This window comes from Scyliorhinus torazame, chromosome 9 (genome assembly GCF_047496885.1).
Source record: "Scyliorhinus torazame isolate Kashiwa2021f chromosome 9, sScyTor2.1, whole genome shotgun sequence".
Taxonomy (NCBI): Eukaryota; Metazoa; Chordata; class Chondrichthyes; order Carcharhiniformes; family Scyliorhinidae; genus Scyliorhinus; species Scyliorhinus torazame.
Window position 1 is genome coordinate 68,019,142 of NC_092715.1, and position 18,062 is coordinate 68,037,203.

Below are 18,062 nucleotides of genomic sequence, written 5' to 3' on the forward strand. Positions count from 1 at the left end.
GAATACTGTGCACAGTTTTGGTCTCCATAATTGAAGGATATACTTGCAGTGGAGGCAGCACAGCAAAGGTTCACCAAATTAATCCCAGAGATGAGGGAGCTATTCTCTGGAGTCTAGAAGAATGAGAAGCTCATTGAAACCTACAATATTTTGAAGGGACTTGAAATGATGAACACAAATTAGAACCATAGAAACGTGACAGCACATTGGGAGGCCATTTGTTCCATCTTTCCATGCTAGCCCGAGGACACCCAGGTGCCCTTTCTAATCCCACCTTCCTGCACCCAACCTATAGCCCTGTAGCTTACAGCACTTAGTACTTTAGGGGGAAAAAAAAGAGTTTAGGGTCTCTGCCTCCACCACCAACACGGGCAGCAAATTCCAGCCACCCACTACCCTCTGCATTAAAAGTTCTTCCTCATGTCTATACCTTAGGGGCTGGTTTGGCACAATGGGCTAAACAGCTGGCTTGTAATGCAGAACAATTCCAGCAGCGCGGGTTCAATTCCCGTACCGGCCTTCCCGAACAGGTGCTGGAATGTGGTGACTAGGGGCTTTTCACAGTAACTTCATTGAAGCCGATTTGCGACAGTAAGCGATTATTATTATTATTCTGCATCTTGATTCTATGTCCCCGGTTCTCGAATTCTCTGCCAAGGGAAACAATTTTATCCTGTCCACTCTATCACTTCCCCTCATAATGTGTATACCCCAATCAGTCACCCCTCAGCCTTCTTTGTTCCAAGGGAAATAATCCCAACCTATCCCATCTCTCCTTGTAGTTACATATTTTCCTAGCCCTGGCAACATTCTTATACACCTCCTCTGCACTCTCTCCAGAGCAATTTGATTCCTCTGGTAATTGTTTCTGCTGGTTAGGGAATCTAAATCAAAGGTTGTGAATCTTTGGAATTCTCTGTGGGCTGTGGATCTCCAATGTTGAATACATTTACGGCTGCAATAGGCAGATGTTTGGTATCTCGGGAAATTAAGGGATGTGGGGTGTAGGTTGGAAAATGGAATAAAAGCCAAGATCTGCCATGATCATTCTTAACTGTGATGTGGACGTGTGATCTACTCCGGCTCCCATTTCTTGTGTTGCTGTTTCCCCCCCACTTTAGAGAAACATGGACATTTGCAAAGGCTCAAGGGACATATGGCCAATACAAGATTCAGGCAGGCTCAGAGCCTAAATGTATATTTGTAAGCAGAGAACCAGACAGTATCGAAACCCCCAGCCGATTTGCATTCTAATGACTCATTTCCCTAAGACAAAGGACTGGTACTCAGGTATCCGATACAGATTCGGACAATGGCCACTGTTCCTCTGGCCTAAGCCGGGTGCCTGAAGTTAAGTACAGGTTGTCATAGTGTTAGGTGTAATTTAGCTCGTAGTGTTTATGTTGCATGTATAAGTTAATCTTGTGTGTGAATAAAGTATTATTGAACTTGAACTAACTGGCTGTTGGGTCTTTGATTGATATCGGGCTGAACCTTGTGGTGGTATCATTTGATACTTGGCGACTCTGAAAGCAATATAATATCAATATCTAGACAAAAGGGCAACCTTATTGACTGCCATATTTATAGCGAGTATATATATATATATATATATATATATATATATAGCAACATTATTGGCGACCTCTGACGGGACTCGACCCAGAAGTGATTTTGACACTGAGAGAACCCACAAAACGTTTGAATTAGAAACCCAATTGGAAAAGTGAAAGAAACCACAAGTGTAAGACCAGTATCGATCAAATCTCCAAGATTCGGAAGTGTGTAGTAATTTGCATGCGTACTAACAGGGATATAAGGTAAACTCGTTAGATTTTGTTGAGTAAAACTTTCGGGAGTTGTGTGAACCGGAAAATAGCTTAAGCCGTACCCACTGTCTGCATCACCGCTTTATTCCCCCCTGTCCCAAATTCACGGTAGATACAGAGATTACGGTAGGAAAAGATATAATCGTAGAAATGGCAACGAAGGCAATGGAATGCCTTATGTACCCACAGGAACCAGAGGTCACAGCGACCAATAGAGCAGAGCAGTGTCCCATATGGGAAGAGGAAATTAGGAAGTACCTAAAGGGGAAAGGATGGCCCCTATGGTCTGAGTTTTGTGCAAATGAAGGAGACAGGTCATGGTAGTATAGGACAAACTTGGTGTGATAACCTGACCAAGAACCATAAAAAGAGTTTAGGTAAAGTTCGTAAGCCGATGGCAATCGTGGCCCATTTGGCACAATTGCGAGGCACAGAGGAGGTCGTGAGGACGCTCCACCGACAGCTTGTAGAGAAAGAGAAGAGTAGTGAGGGAAATGTTAGTGAATGCGAAAAAGTAAATGAGCAACTCCGAGAGCAGCTAGCAGTGAAGGACAAGGAGATGGCTGATGTTAAACGGGCACAACAATCTGGTCTAGCTCACCCAAGCAGCTTTCAGACACAATATGATAAGGCCTACCAAGACACGCAACTCGCAGTTTTGGTAAGGGAAGAAACGGAACACCAAGCAGAGCAATTAAAGAAGCAATGCAAGGACTTAAAGGCAGCCCTACGAGCACTCCACAGTTCCACAACGGAACAAAGGCAGAGTTCGGTAGACCACGCCAAATGCAGGCAGCAAATTTCACGGTTACAGTCACTGCTCTCTGTGCAAAATGGTTTCAGAGACACCTTTGGACCAAATTAAGACCAGGACGATGGCCCCAATTGGCAGGAATGAAACTGCCTATCGATACGTAAACAGAACAGAGATTCAGAATAGAGCCCCCCAGACCCCAAAAAGGAAAGCACCCGCACCACCGACTACACAGGCAGCACCCAACCCTATGAATCCAGTCACCACGCAGCGCAGAGTACCGACAGAAGACCAACCCGATTTTGTGTACACCACCCCACTAACCATCACCCAGTTAAGGGATGCCCGTGATAAAATAGAAACCTTTCAACCCACATCAGACCCACACCATTTCTTCGAACGAGTTAGACAACAGACAGTCATGTACGGTCTGGACGAACAGGAGCAAGTGAAACTCTTAGTAATGAGCCTTGGCCCATCCGTTAGTTCAGCCCTTCCCGACCCACAAAATGTAGGAGGAGGTAGCCTCCAGGATATGAAGACAGCTATCCTAGATGCAATTGGCTATAACCGATGTAGGCAGGAGAAAGGAGAGCATCCAACAGCATTTGCTGGATGCCTCTGGATACACTTCACAGCAGTATTTGGAGATTTAGCGCACGCCCATTTAACTGCAGACAATACGGCCAAATGGACCCGTATTTTAGTCTCCCACGCCCAGATGCAGGACAAAAAGCATGTGCAAATTATGACCCCTCAGACGCCACACACAATGAAGTGTGGGTTCTGAAGAGACTCTCTAGAGCATGGGAACAATCCCTACATAAAAAGGCAGAGCAGGAGAAGGTAGAAGCAAACATGAATCCAGTAAGGACACATCAAGACCCCGCATGGGTAAATGAAGGTAGAAATGACACACAGCACCATAAAGCACAGGGATGCTACAATTGTGGACAGAAGAGACAATACGCCCGAGAATGCAATGCCCCCCCGAACCAGCAACGGAATCAGCATGCAAATGCCCCACATAGGAACAATGCCAGGCCTATCCACCGCGTCAGCGCACGTTCAGATAATTTGGCCATAAATGACACCGATTGACGGTGTTCGGACTCCCCAACTTGGGTCTGCGACACACATTGGGACAAGTCCGGAAAACCGGTAGTCACAGGCACAGTCCGGGGACACCCCGTTTGGGACACAGGAGGGTCCCGGACCACGTTAAACTACTCCATGATGTACCAGCGAGATATATGGCCCACTACAGACACTATCACTCTTAGTGGATTTAAACATCAGAACCAAGCACTCAGTCGTTTTAGTAGATTTACCCCAGACAGCAGAGCACATCTTGGGGATAGATTTCATGAGCTCACACCACCTTTTTTTTGACCCTGTGAATAAGTGTGTGTGGAAAATGACTAGAGCAGCACGAGCCCCCGCCACGCTCACAGTAGGAGACTACGAACACAGGATTAGCTCAGTGGGAGATTACTGGTTTGATCCACAAACCATTACCACAGACAAAACAATTAGAGAAGTCTTAAAGAAACACAAAGCATCTTTTGCCCAGCACAAGCACGATTGCTGTAAAATTCCAGGAATGGTCACCATTACAGGTCCCGATCCGAAGCCCTAGAAACAACATGGTTTTCCACAGCAAGCCGAGGGAGAAATAGCTACGGTAATTCAAAGTTTATTGGATCAAGGTGTAATTCGGCCCGTAGCCTCAACAAACAATGCCCCAATTTGGTCCATAAGTAAACCAGATGGTTCATGGAGACTGACCATAGACTATAGAGAACTCAAAAAGTAACTCCATTAGCAGCCCCCACCGTTGCCACGAGTCCCGAGACAATGTTAAAGCAGGGAGTTAAGTCAAAATATTTTACGGTTCTGGACATTAGCAATGGGCTTTTGGTCCATTCCGTTGGATACAAATTGCCAGTATAAATTCGCGTTCACCTTCCAGGGACAGCAATACATAGGACATGCCTTCCACAAGGTTTCCACAACGCCCCCTCCATTTTTCAGACAATTGGCGAATGGATTATCGAAATTTTCCCGACCCGAATGCCTCATTCAGTATGTGGACGAATTGCTCCTACAGATTGACACCAAGGAAGAGCACATTTCGCTTCTTTCCGATCTATTAGGTCTCCTAAAAGAAATTGGATGTAAATCAACCCCCAAAAAGCCCAAATTCTCCAAGAAAAGGTCATTTATTTAGGAACAGTTATAACGCATGGTAAACGTGAGATAGAGCAAAAACAATTGATTCAATTGTTAAATTGCCCTTGTCCCATAATGTTACAGCACTCCGGTCATTTTTAGGACTGGTTGGTTATTGCAGGAACCATATAGATGGTTTCGCCACAAAGGCAGCCTCACTTTTTGAGCTCCTTAAGAAACAGGCCCCATGGAAATGGCTTCCACAGCACACGGATGCCATTGATGCACTAAAACACGCCCAAGGTACACCTCCCGCTTTGCAGGCACTAGACCCACACCCCCCAAACGCAATAGAGGTAGCGACCACCGACCGATCCCTTTCGGCCGTACTTCTCCAGGAAAAGCACGATTGTTTAATACCTGTAGCCTATGCCTCACGAATTTTAGATCCGGTAGAGCAAGGATTTTCAGCCTGCGAAAGGCACTTGCTCAGTTTTTTGGGCTGTTCAGTACTTCGCTTACATAACATAACTCAACCCCGTAACCATTTTGACTGAGCACACCTCAGCATAGCTACTGTAAGACGGTAGGCTGAAGGACGGTACAGTTAGCCAAATTAGAGCAGCGCGCTGGACCCGACCCCGACAAGGACGCAACATCACAGTGAAAAGGACAAAGACACACATGTTTTTGGCAGATAATTTACAGTTTGCAGGAGCCCCACAGGAGTGTGAAATCATTGCAGCCAGGCACAACACAGGACCCTTTGTTCCTGAATCATTACCGACAAAAGCAGGCATCAGACCACAGAGAACCCAGCCCACAGATAATTCTCTAAAAATCTATGTAGATGGTTCCTCCACCATTGGTAATGGGAAAAAGATTACAGGATGTGGCATATATGTAGAAGACGTGCAGGGACGCGCATTAGAGGAGATATCATTAAAGTTACCAGGACATTTAGGTTCGCAGGCAGCCGAGTTAGCAGCCATCGCATACATTGTGCAGCATCCAAATTCGTTCCCAACCCCCAGAGATATATTCGAACAGTCTATATGTCTGCAACAGTTTGACGGAATTCCTGCCCCTGTGGGAATCTAGAGGATTTATATCTGCCGACGGTAAACCCCTACCCTCAGCGCCATTATTCTCGAAGGAGCTAAAGATCGCAAATATGGCATCATAGAGGTTAGAAGCCATCATTGTTCCGCCCCACCCGGTAACATAAAAGCAGACGCCCTAGCAAAAGCTGGATCACGACATGGTCACTTTTGGCAACCCCCCGAGAGTGCCCCAGTTAACGCAGTCCAGATCTCACAGACCAATATTCAAGATTTAGCACAGGCGCAAAAAGCAGACAACATCCTTAAGGAAATTAAAAAAGGTGATTATCCAGCACCCTACGACAAATTCAACGACACGATTCAGGACAGAATTATATTAAAGAATGGTATTTATGTGGTCCCCACCCAGGACAGGAACAGATTATTTGCCAATGTCATGACGGACACGGACATCAAGAGATAGAAACCACCCTTGCCCACCTAAGACCTCTTTGCTGGTGGCCCGATTTAAAAACAGATGCCACCCTTTACATTGAAAACTGTTTAATGTGCGCTCAGAACAACCCAGACAGATACACAAAGAAAGGTCAGCTAAGACACACCCACCCTGTTAATGGCCCATGGACGAACTTACAACTAGATTACATTGGTCCCCTTCCCCCCTGCAGAAATGGTTTTAAATATGTGTTAGTAGTGATCGATACCTTCACAAAATGGGTGGAAGCATTTCCTTCCAGGACAAACACGGCTAAAGTGACAGCAAAAATTCTAACTCACCAAATACTTACAAGATGGGGACTCCCCCGTAGTACTGAATCGGACCAAGGTTCGCATTTTACAGGAAGAGTGATGAAAAATGTTCTCACAATTTTCAGCCTTAAAAAAAGTTTCATATTGCCTATCACCCACATTCCAGCGGCATTGTGGAACGCATGAGCCGAACCCTAAAAACGATTAGGAAAATGGCACAACAGCACAACACGACATGGGACACAGTTCTCCCATTTGCACTGATGTTTATTAGAAACACGGTGTTAGAGTTCAACAGGCTACATCCCCCACACCCACAAGGCCGGACGACCCATGAAGGGAACCGAGCATTTATTTGGACTTGATTTGGCCAGCCCCACAGTCACCGCCCTTACCCACGAAAATGCGGTCCAACAAGTAATGGAAAATATTAAAGCTGCACAGCTCGCTACAGCTGCTCGACTAGGCGCTAGGAAAAAGCAGAGTAAGGCCTGCTTTGATACAACAGTACACCCGGTAGAATATACAGTCGGACAGCAGGTGATGGTCTCCCTGTAGAATCAGAGTTCATTCCTCTCTCCCAAATTTGCAATTTCGGATAAAGTAACCCCCTCAGTATATAAAATTACGTATCCAAACGGAAAAGCAGGATGGTTTCATATAAACCAACTTAAGGGGTGGGATTCTCCACTCCCACGCCGAAGTGGCCGCGCCGTCGTGAACGCCGTCGAGAGTCACGACGGCGCAAAACGACCCCGATCCCGACAGATTCAGGCCCTGACAATGGGCTAGGATCGGGGCCGCGTCATCTACACGCGCCAGGCCTTGTCGCCCGCGTAAAGGCGGCACCGCATAGATGACACGGCCGGAGCTGCATAACTGGCGTCATCCGCGCATTGGCCGGCGCCAACCTGCGCATGCGTGGTTGCCGTCCTCTCTAGGTCCGCCCCGCAAGAAGATGGCGGACGGATCTTGTGGGGCCGCGGAATGAAGGAGGTACTCCTTTGGAGAGGATGGCCCGACGATCGGTGGGCACCGATCACGGGCCATGCCACATTTAAGGTAGGCCCTGGTGCAGGATCCCCCCTCCCGCAGGCCGCCCCCCCAGCGTTCACGATGACAGCGACCAGGTGTAGACGGCGCCGGGGGGAACCCGCCGTTTTGGCCTGGCCGCTCGGCCCATCCGGGCCTGAGAATAGCGGGGGTGCCGGAGAATCGGCATTTTGGGCGTCTCCGACGATTCTCCGGCCTGCGGAACTCGACCGGGCCGTCCCCGCCGCTTGGGATAATCGCGGGAGGGCGTCGGACCTGTGTCCCGGGAAATTTTGGCGGCCCAGGCGATTCTCCCAACCGGCACGGGAGTGGAGAATCTCGCCCAAGGTTTATGGAACTCAGTGCAGCTACTCACACCACATTTCACTGACAACCCGCCCACTGGCAACCTTATCGAACTCTCCCCCAGCCAGGACAGTATTTCCACAGACACGACTTTGACTCCACCCCCAGGGACGAGTTTCCACCTCGGACTGGATTCGGCCGATAGAGAGAGCAACAGCACAACGGACTTACTTGAGATCCCCGACCAATGGCAAAACAGACCAGGCCCCAGTCACTACAGCCCCAGTAACACCAACCAAGATATGTTTGGCCCCTCAGATACCATTTATTTGCCTCAACCAGAACCAGACCCACTGCCCGACGATACAACTTCCCCCTTTGCCAAGAAACAATGGCATCCTGATAACTCTTGTCGGTTGACAAGAAATTATGAAATGGATCCCATGACGGCCCACGCGGCCATGGCACAGAAACGCCAGACACGAGTTTGGCAACCAGGAGGTGGTGATGACTCAGAGTCTGACTCCCACCATGGTAACCCATTTACGACCCTTTTCGGAATGGAATCCTGAGGTGTCCAGATGATGAGAGAAAGGAACCGATTGAGATTTACAGTGTCCTATTTTCTGATGGAGCCTGCCCACTTTTCTTTCTTTAATTTGTTATTTTTAAATGTTGAATGTTTGTCTTTTGTATGACTATTTGTGTCGACCTCTCACTAAATTTTTGATACAGTTTCTTCTTTCGGTCTCATGCTAAATTTCTTGATGCACTCATAACTACTCTTTTGCCGCCAAAATGGTTGTTAAAGGAACAAGTTTTTCGGAAGTCTATAGATATTCAAATTCTTTCCGTTCTTGTAAGGTCACCCAGGCAATGGAGTAACGGCACTAATCCCATGCCCTGCCTGAGGACCTCCTATGTATTTGGTCAGCCAAGCTCGGGTATTGGAGCAATGGCACTGATCACCGCCCTACCCGAGGATTCCACCCATTCTTGCCCTGCCGATACGCACCCCATGTCCCACTGATTTGAAAAGTTATTTTCAAAACACTTTTAGCGTTCTTATAGGTGTGGTTTAAAGAATGCACTCTGCCAGTTTTTTTTTTGCTTTCAGACGACCTTTCGGTCGCTACCCCCCCACAACTGCTATTTACATATTCAACACACTTGGTTGAAACAAAATGAAAACTACCCCAACACTGGACGGAGAAACTGTCCGCCCACTTAACGCATCGACCACTGGCTGCGAGATTGCTCGCACTGTGACAGAATTTTTTTTCTCCCTCAAATGTCTCGTCTCCAAAATGGTTGGTTTAAAAAAAAAAGAGGGAGTCACACATGGTGACAATTCTAATGGGAAATTGATATTAAAGAGAAACGGACAAACGAGATATTAAACAAAGGTAATAATAGATATTATGCTAGCACCCCCAGGAATATACGAGGATACAAAGAACAAAAGGCAAGATGAAGACAGAACTGATGACCTCCATCATGATCATCGTTGGATCACTACAGTTGCGCGCCTCGACGGCCCCTGTAACCCACACCACATTGGCCCCAACACAAACATACCACACAATACCCCTAGCCCGGACACCACACCTCACATGGAAATAAACATTGATACCCCCACATGGTGCGATATCATAAAATGGTATTCCCTCTCATACATGGTAGAAGCCCTATTAGTTATTGCAATACTATGCAGTGTCGTTCAGACACTTCGACTTCAGAAATGGCAAAGGAGAGCCTCCTGCTCCCCAATATATACACTCAGAGCCCCTTTTCTCGGACTTAACAGACCCCGCACTGTTTTTGAACCCTTTTTCTGACTTAATAAATTCTGCGGTTTTCAATAAAAGTTGCATTTGCTGTAAATGTTACAAGTTTAAGTAGAAATGTGATGCTGCTATTGTTTAAATTTTTGTACTGTAATATAAGTTCTTTTGGTTATTAGCTAGCAGCATAAATGTAGTTTAGGTAAAGACAGTTAGAGGTTCCCCTTTGTGTAAAGAAGTTAAATGAATGGTTCAATGTTATAGTGCCCCTTAGAATTTTTATAGATGTGTGATGTATTAAAAAAAAAACTTGGGTAAATGTTCCAATCCATAGGACAGAGTAGTATAGAACCTGTCCTTGATTAAGGGTACCCGGCACACCAAAGAACAGATGAAGATTCAGTATCGTGTTTAGGATCAAGAGGACGGACTGTAGCCATCTGGGATGACCATTTACAAAGAAACATGGGCTTTTGCAAAGACTCAAGGGAAATATGGCCAATACAAGATTCAGGCAGGCTCAGAGCCTAAATGTATATTTGTAAGCAGAGGACCAGAAAGTATCAAAACACCCAGCTGATTTGCATTCTAATGACCCATTTCCCGAAGACAAAAGGACTGGTACTCAGGTATTCGATACAATTCCAGACACATCGGCACCGCTCCCTTTACTCAGGAAGCATAAACAGCCAAGGTCAATGACCGCTTAGGACACGCCCAGCCATCAAGACACCCGCCCCTTTATTGGCTCAGATCGAAGGCAGTGATCGACGTCTGCCGAATTATTGGGTCCAAACCCAAGGACCGCCCAAAAGAGCACAAAACCTCCCAAGGATAAAGAGAAACACTGCCATGTGTTCAATCTCTTTTGGACCTGGCGCTCCGGCAATGTCCATCTCCAACTGCAGCACCACGACCAGAAGTAAGTCCAAGTTCAACGTTCGCTACCAGACGGATGAGCCTAGCTGAACCGCAGTTACTTCTCCAGATCCAGATTCGAACAAAGGCCACTGTTCCTCTGGCCTAAGCCGGGTGCCTGAAGTTAAGTACAGGTTGTCATAGTGTTAGGTGTAATTTAGCTCGTTATGTTTATGTTGCATGTATAAGTTAATCTTGTGTGTAAATAAAGTATTATTGAACTTGAACTAACTAACGGGTTGTTGAGTCTTTGATCGATATCCGGTTGAACCTTGTGGTGGTATCATTTGATACCCGGCGACCCTGAAAGCAATATAATATCGATATCTAGACAAAAGGGCAACCTTATTGACAGCCATATTTATAGCGAGTAAATATAGCAACACCCCCAAATGCCTTGGCGTAGTTAGCAATGACAATCCTAATCTTTAGTAAGAAACTGAACATTAAGAACAAAATATGTGCAAGAGTCCTCACCTGCAGGCAGGTTTGTTGTGGTGGCAAGTTGGTCCCTCCTCCAACAGTACCAACCTCTATGGATGGCATGGTGCAGCTGATGTACAAATCTTCATTACACATGCCAGTTGATTCCATTAACGTAATACAATTTGAGCTACTAACATTCTGGGCTGCGTCCTAAATTAGAAAAACATAGCATCAACTCCTGTTGTACAGTACCTAGGCACCTGCAAATTACAACAATCTTGGTAGATTGAATGTTTTTTTTTAATGATTAGACAAAATTGTGAGATACCGACCCAGATTAGGTTTTTCACCAACACTTTAAATATGCATACAGGTGGTTTGTAAAGCTTAACTACCAAGAGGTTACATTCAGTGTGGCAACATGCTAGTTCACTGTGCAAATCATGGAAGAAGTTTTAAGGAGTCAAAGTCAGTGAATAGGAGACATTCGTAGCCTATTTACATTTCAGAACTGCATCAGTAACTGGTTATTTGTAGGATTCCACCAAAGTCAAACTGATCATTTGAGTTTCTGTTCTTTTTCTTTATTCATTCTTTCATGGGATGTGGGCATCACTGACAAGGCCAGCATTTGTTGCCCATTCCTAACTGCCCTTGAGCCGAGTGGCTTGCTAGGCCATTTCAGAGGCAATTAAGAGTCAACCACGTTTCTGTGGGCCAGGCCGGATAAAGATGGCAGATTTCCTTCCTTAAAAGGACATTAATGATACATGGGTTTGGTGGTTATTCCATGGTTGCAATTACTGAGACCATCTTTATACTCCAATGTATTAATTGAATTTTAATTCCACCAGCTGCCATGGTATGGTATGAACACATGTCCCCAGAGCACTAGCTTGGACCTCTGGATTACTAACCGAGTGACAATATCACTAGTAGCGCAATGGTTACATGGTCTTGGAAAGGTGGACCTCAGGCTCTTGAGGCAGCATCTGTACTCTATACTATTAAGTAGCTTTATGGTAAACCACATGGTTTCCCAAGACACTGTTGCCCTAAATTTATTAATCAAAGTCTATTCAACAGAGACATCAACTACAGTCGAATTTCTGATTTACTAGTTTTCCACATCAAGATCTGAACACTTACTCCTTAGATAGCTACTATACAAGTATATATTCCGGTAAGGTCTTTGTGAAGAAATGTTAATTTTAATTATTGGAAAATTGCTACGTTCTGTTAGTCCCACCAATGCAAACTTATAAGCAGTAAAATAAAAGTTTCAAAGGATCCCTGCACCTACCTGCCCACATGCAATATAAACAGCGGTAACAATATTTGCAGCATGTGCATTGTAACCACCAAGACATCCAGCCATAGCTGAGCCCACCAGGTTTTTGCTGATATTCACTTCTACAAGAGACTCCGTAGAGGTTTTTAATACCTAAAGAACATAAAATGTAAAGATGCAAAGAGGGTAAGTTGTAGAGCAAGGTAGGCGAGACTTACAATAGCAATACATGCCATTTTAAGAAACTTAATTGAATGCTCAATCAGCTCTACAATTGAAGTGTGCCCCGCCACGTCTGGCTGTTCATAAAAACAAAATCTTCCATTAGAGTGCTCTATTCTAGTATGACGAGTCTTGCCTTGTTAACAAAATCCCAGGCTTAAAGGTTAACGGTCATCAGAAATATCACGTACAAGAAAAGAACCATCAGGAACATGGCAAGCTTTTCCTCTGCCTCCCACCGTGTTATGGGACTCCAATACCATCCTTGCTTTGCAAGTTAAGTACATTAATTACAGACCATTATTGGAAAACCCTAGATGAAAGCTTAAATACTATCCATTCATCCATAACTCTTTCTGAAGAAAGATGAAATAATCCAAAACTGTGTGGAAATACCTCACGCACAACTTTGGCTGGAATGACTGCTTCACAGACTATAGATTTCCCCCTTCCCTCAATCCAATTAATTGCAGCAGGTTTCTTGTCTGTGCAATAGTTGCCACTAACTGCTAGAACACGCATAGATGGGAATTCTTCCTGCAACCTGGTGAGAGCCATCTCTGTGCCCTAAAAAAAAAGAGGGAAAAAGACGATGTTAAAATCTGGACCACTGCAAAAGGATTTCTCTCTAGTCATCCATCCATCTCACAGAAAAAGGCTCAGTTTGCACAGCATTTCCAGTTCCTGCTTTCCACAATATAGTGCTTATCTGCATGAATACACACGCTTCATCAGACTGAAGCTTACTAACATATTTAACAGCAAAGTTCACAGAATTCCTTCAGGTTGAAATCAAGTAATATTCAGGTGCTGCAGATTAAAATGGTAGCCTTGGATTGGATGTGTTTATCGTCAGGTGTACCGAGGTACAGCGAAAAGTATTCGTAGCCTGTTTCATTGTTTTTCACTTTCTCTCTCTACCTTCTCCATCAAAGGTAGGGTGTGGAGCCTTTTAGGATCATATTCTGTTCTCAGCTGACACAGAACTCATTGACAAAAATAGTAGTTAAATGGCATGCATGCCTTCAGTGCATTGTGTAAAAACTGTTTATTAACGAGGTGTAAATGTTAATGAAGAGACTATTGTGCTATCTGAAACAGGCATGGGCATAAACATGATCTTAAAGGCAACATGGTTAAGTTATAAAATTACTGTGTGTATGACACTTTCAGAATAAGTATTATGGAATTGATAGGCAAAACACAAGACCACCTCTATAGAGAAACTCTTTTTCTCTCTGGGAAAACACAAAGAGTCCGTAGAAATGTTGAGGTCTCTTGGTTCCGGCTTCTAATGTTGACATTTCCAAGTCGTCGTATCGGTAGGACAGCACCTTTGGGGTCCTTTTTATTGATAAGAGTGTTTGGTAGGAGCTAGCATATGATCCTCAACGGGGGAAGGGTGTGGACCATGTTGAAATTTTGGGTACCAGTCCTGCACTCATTGGTTAGCAAGGTTTAAACAAGTATCAGAACCTTGAAATATAGTATATTAATGAGTGCTCGAAGATGAGGGGCATTCCTTTGTAACACCTTGGACAGAAAGTATGATATTGCTAATGAGATCAACACATTCCATGCCAACTATCCATTCGTCTTCTGGGATTAGTGAACCTCTCTCATCTGTCATGGGTTGTAAAGTTTTCTTGTCTATTTAGCTAATGCATCATAAAGTTGTTTGTAAAACAGGTTGAGAAATCCCTCATCTGAAATCCGAAAAACTCCAAAATCTGCACTTTTTTTTCAAGCGCTGACATGATGTCAAAAGTCCCTAGGTGATGTGCAGTTCCCAACACGCCATAAATGCACATTATATTCTGAAATTCGATACACTCAGCCCCAAGCATTTCAGATATGGGCTGCTCAATTTGTTCAGAACTAGAGCATCACTGTAAAAACACGGGCGGCACGGTAGCACAGTGGTTAGCAATGTTGCTTCACACTGCCAGGGTCCCGGGTTCGATTCCCGGCTTGGGTCACTGTCTGTGCGGAGTCTGCACGTTCTCCCATTGTCTGCATCGGTTTCCTCTCAAGTCCTGAAAGACGTGCCTGTTAGGTGAAATGGACTTTCTGAATTCTCCCTCAGTGTACCCGAACAGGCGCCATAGTGTGGCAACTAGGGAATTCACAGTAACTTCACTGCAGTGTTAATGCAAGCCTACTTGTGACCCTAATAAAGATTATTATTAAAAGACATATCACAAGATTACCAACATTAAAGGCAACAATTTACACTGCATGAAAAGAATGTTGATTGGCTGGAAAATGGATTCTAGGAGAATGCAGAAGCAAAAGGCTGTTCCCAAGCTTGTGTTTAGTTTGAAAAAAAGAGTAAAGGACAGGGTCCTTTGTGAATACACGTAACTTGTAGCTTGTGTAAGTGAGCCATGCTGTAAGTCCAACAGAATTACAAAGTGTTTTTTAAAAATAGTATAACAATGAGGATTATTTAGTCAGTGTTGTCCAATCACGAATCACATCTAATATTGGGCGCTATATTTGGAGTTTTGCAAACATGGGCTGGTTGGGTAGTCAGTGTTTTGCCCGTTTGAACAGCCAAAGTTATGTGTTGTTTGTACAAACTATTAGTCACTGAGACGTACAGCCTACATACATGGCATCACATCTGCATTGAAATTCTTATACCACATTTGTGTGATAGGCAGAATGTCTTTTTGGTTTGATCATGTGAAGACAAGGTATGTAGCAAAACAACTATGGCACAATGCCCAGACACAATTGGACACTTAAGAATTGGACATTATAAATTAAAACCACAGACAGGCCTGATGGGAAGTCAAACAGCCAAACTCGAGTACACTGGACAGAGACAGACAGCGATCACATTCATCGGCACAGGTAGTGTTAAGACTCTTGGGCATATTCTAATTGGGATAACTTGGGGGGGATAACGGTTTTATTGTGTTTGAAAATAAACTTCAGTTGAATTGTTAACTTGTGCCTGTCCTTTGTTCATCTTGCAAATAAGGGTACCTGGTAAAACACTTGAATAATAAACTGGTCAAAGTGTCTGAATTTTACAGACAGCACAACCAATCAGCACCCTTCTTATGCAGTATAAACTGTTGTTCTGTTTACTGTTGGTAATCTTGTTATCATTGAAGAGACAAGGAACAATAGAGGAGAACCAGAGAGGTGGTGAGGAGGCAGGGGAATGATAGCCGGAAGGAGGGCACGAGAAACTATAACAAACTTGGCATCTACAGGAACAAAGAGCAAGGAAAACCCAGGCGGTGACCCCCCCCCCCCCCCCCCCCCACACACACACACCACAAAGAGATGCCTACTTATGTGTTGTAAATAATATTGCCAATTGTACAGAGTTGCTGCTGTTGAGTTGGTGCATAATACCTTACCAGTTATTTTATTTTATATTTCTTTATTATTTTTTTGTGGTATGTTTGTGTGTGCCCTTCTCTTCTATATATCTTATTCTGTGTACATAACGGTAAATATACTTTGTTCAAAAACCCAATAAAAACATTTAGATAAAAAATAAAAATGTTCACGTCTGTACTCTATTTTGGTTTCAGTATCACTTTCATAAGAACATAACAACATAAGAACTAGGAACAGGAGTAGGCCATCTGGCCCCTCGAGCCTGCTCCGGCATTTAATGAGATCATGGCTGATCTTTGTGGACTCAGCTCCACTCTCCGGCCCGTACACCATATCCCCGAATCCCTTTATTCTTTAGAAAGGCATCTATCTTTTTCTTAAAAACATTTAAAGAAGGAGCCTCAACTGCTTCACTGGGCAAGGAATTCCAGAGATTCACAACCCTTTGGGTGAAGAAGTTCCACCTACACTCCGTCCTTAATCTACCTCCCCTTATTTTGAGGCTATGCCCCCTAGTTCTGCTTTCCCCGACCAGTGGAAACAACCTGCCCGCATCTATCCTATCTATTCCCTTCATAATCTTATATGTCTCAATAAGATCCCCCCTCATCCTTCTAAACTCCAAGGAGTACAGTCCCAGTCTACTCAACCTCTCGTCATAATCTAATCCCCTCAACTCTGGGATCAACCATTCAATACTGTAATAGACTGCACTTCAGAGAAATATTTGCACAATTGTTCTTGAAAATGCTGCAAACGTTCAAGAATTTAACTAACAAGTAGCTGCCTGTCAACTGCGGTGCTGACTCATGTTTAAACTGCAGGTTGTTATTTTAGTCAGACATTTTTATTGGCAAAGACAAAATATTGTGAATGCTGGAAATCTGAAATAGAATAGAAAATGTTGAGATACTCAGACCTGGCAACATCTGTGGAGAGAGAGAGATAAAAGTTAAGGCTTCAAGTTTGTGATCTTGTCAGAAGTGGAAAGTATTATAATTTTTAAACAACTGCGGAGGGAAGGAAGGGGAAAGAGGAGGAGGAAGAATGAACAAAAGGGAAGGTCTGTGATAAATTGTAAAGCAGGAGAGATTACATGACATAGCAAAAGGGGGCAGTAACAGAATGAGAAACAGGTGAGTCCAGATGGACTGGAAAGGGTGACAGCAGAACCATTACTAGGACCTGCTCCTGGAGATGATAATGATCTGAAAGTGCTAGTTTGGAAAGCTGTAAAGTGCTTAATCGAAACAAGAGATGCTGTTCATCAAGCTTCATTGGAAAGTGTAGGCGGAGAGACAGCGAGTCATAGTGGGAGTGGGACAGAGAATCAAAATGCAAGCTGCTCAAAGCTCAGGATCACAGTAGCATTTTCCATTTTGGCATATCAGACCTTCCCTTTGTTTTCTAACCACCCCTTTGACCTGCCTGCCTTTGTGGTTGCCTTAAATCTGTTTCCAGTTTTGACAAAAGGTCATAAATCTGAACATCAACACTGCTCCTCTCTCCACAGATGCTGCATGACCTGTTGAGTCGTTCCAGTATATTTTGTTTATATATTTAAAAATTGTACTTACCTTTGAGATCATGTTCATGCCCATGGCATCTCCAGTCTTGGATTGAAAACGGATATAAAGGTTGCGTCCAGCAAGTCCAATCTGCAGCTTTTCAAGCCGGGCAAACCTAAGTATTAGAATTGAAAACATAATGTAGACATTAAAAAAACTTGGGATTTGACGCAAGACATATAGTTGATTTGTGCAGGTCAGAAGTTGAGCCACCTGATATCATACAAATACTGTCTGGTTTCACAGAGCAATCCAATGATTTATGGGGCTACGGTTTTGGGCTGGAATGGGTAGCGGGCTCGAGATCAAGAATCCTCCACGTCTCCTCCAATCCGCCAAGCTGAGCCGAGGGGAATTCTGACAATTATACAAGTTCAGCCAAAATGAATAAGTGCACTGAAAAAAGGTCTAGTTGGGATTGTGAGGAATGCTACATATTGGTTGAAGCAGAAGTCTCTCAAAGGGTTAACAGCAGCAGGCCAAGTTGAAAACAGACAGTGCTTCTCACTCAGGCTTTGAGATAACAGCACCAGTCTGTAGTGTAATCGGATACCTTTCCTTTGAGTCAGTGAACACCAGCAAAGTT

The 18,062-nt window shown here is 44.3% G+C and overlaps 1 protein-coding gene across 3 annotated transcripts in view; it reads right to left on the bottom strand.

The window, feature by feature from the left end:
- hmgcra (3-hydroxy-3-methylglutaryl-CoA reductase a) overlaps positions 1–18,062 on the bottom strand; it is a 94,698-nt gene that overhangs the window by 14,039 nt on the left and 62,597 nt on the right. For all 3 annotated transcript variants that reach the window (XM_072516064.1, XM_072516065.1, XM_072516066.1), the window contains exons 15-18: positions 17,486–17,591; positions 12,945–13,115; positions 12,339–12,479; positions 11,087–11,245 (exon numbers count right to left, since the gene is read on the bottom strand). In XM_072516064.1, the coding sequence (XP_072372165.1) occupies positions 11,087–11,245; positions 12,339–12,479; positions 12,945–13,115; positions 17,486–17,591 (577 nt within the window). The remainder of the gene's footprint in view (positions 1–11,086; positions 11,246–12,338; positions 12,480–12,944; positions 13,116–17,485; positions 17,592–18,062) is intronic.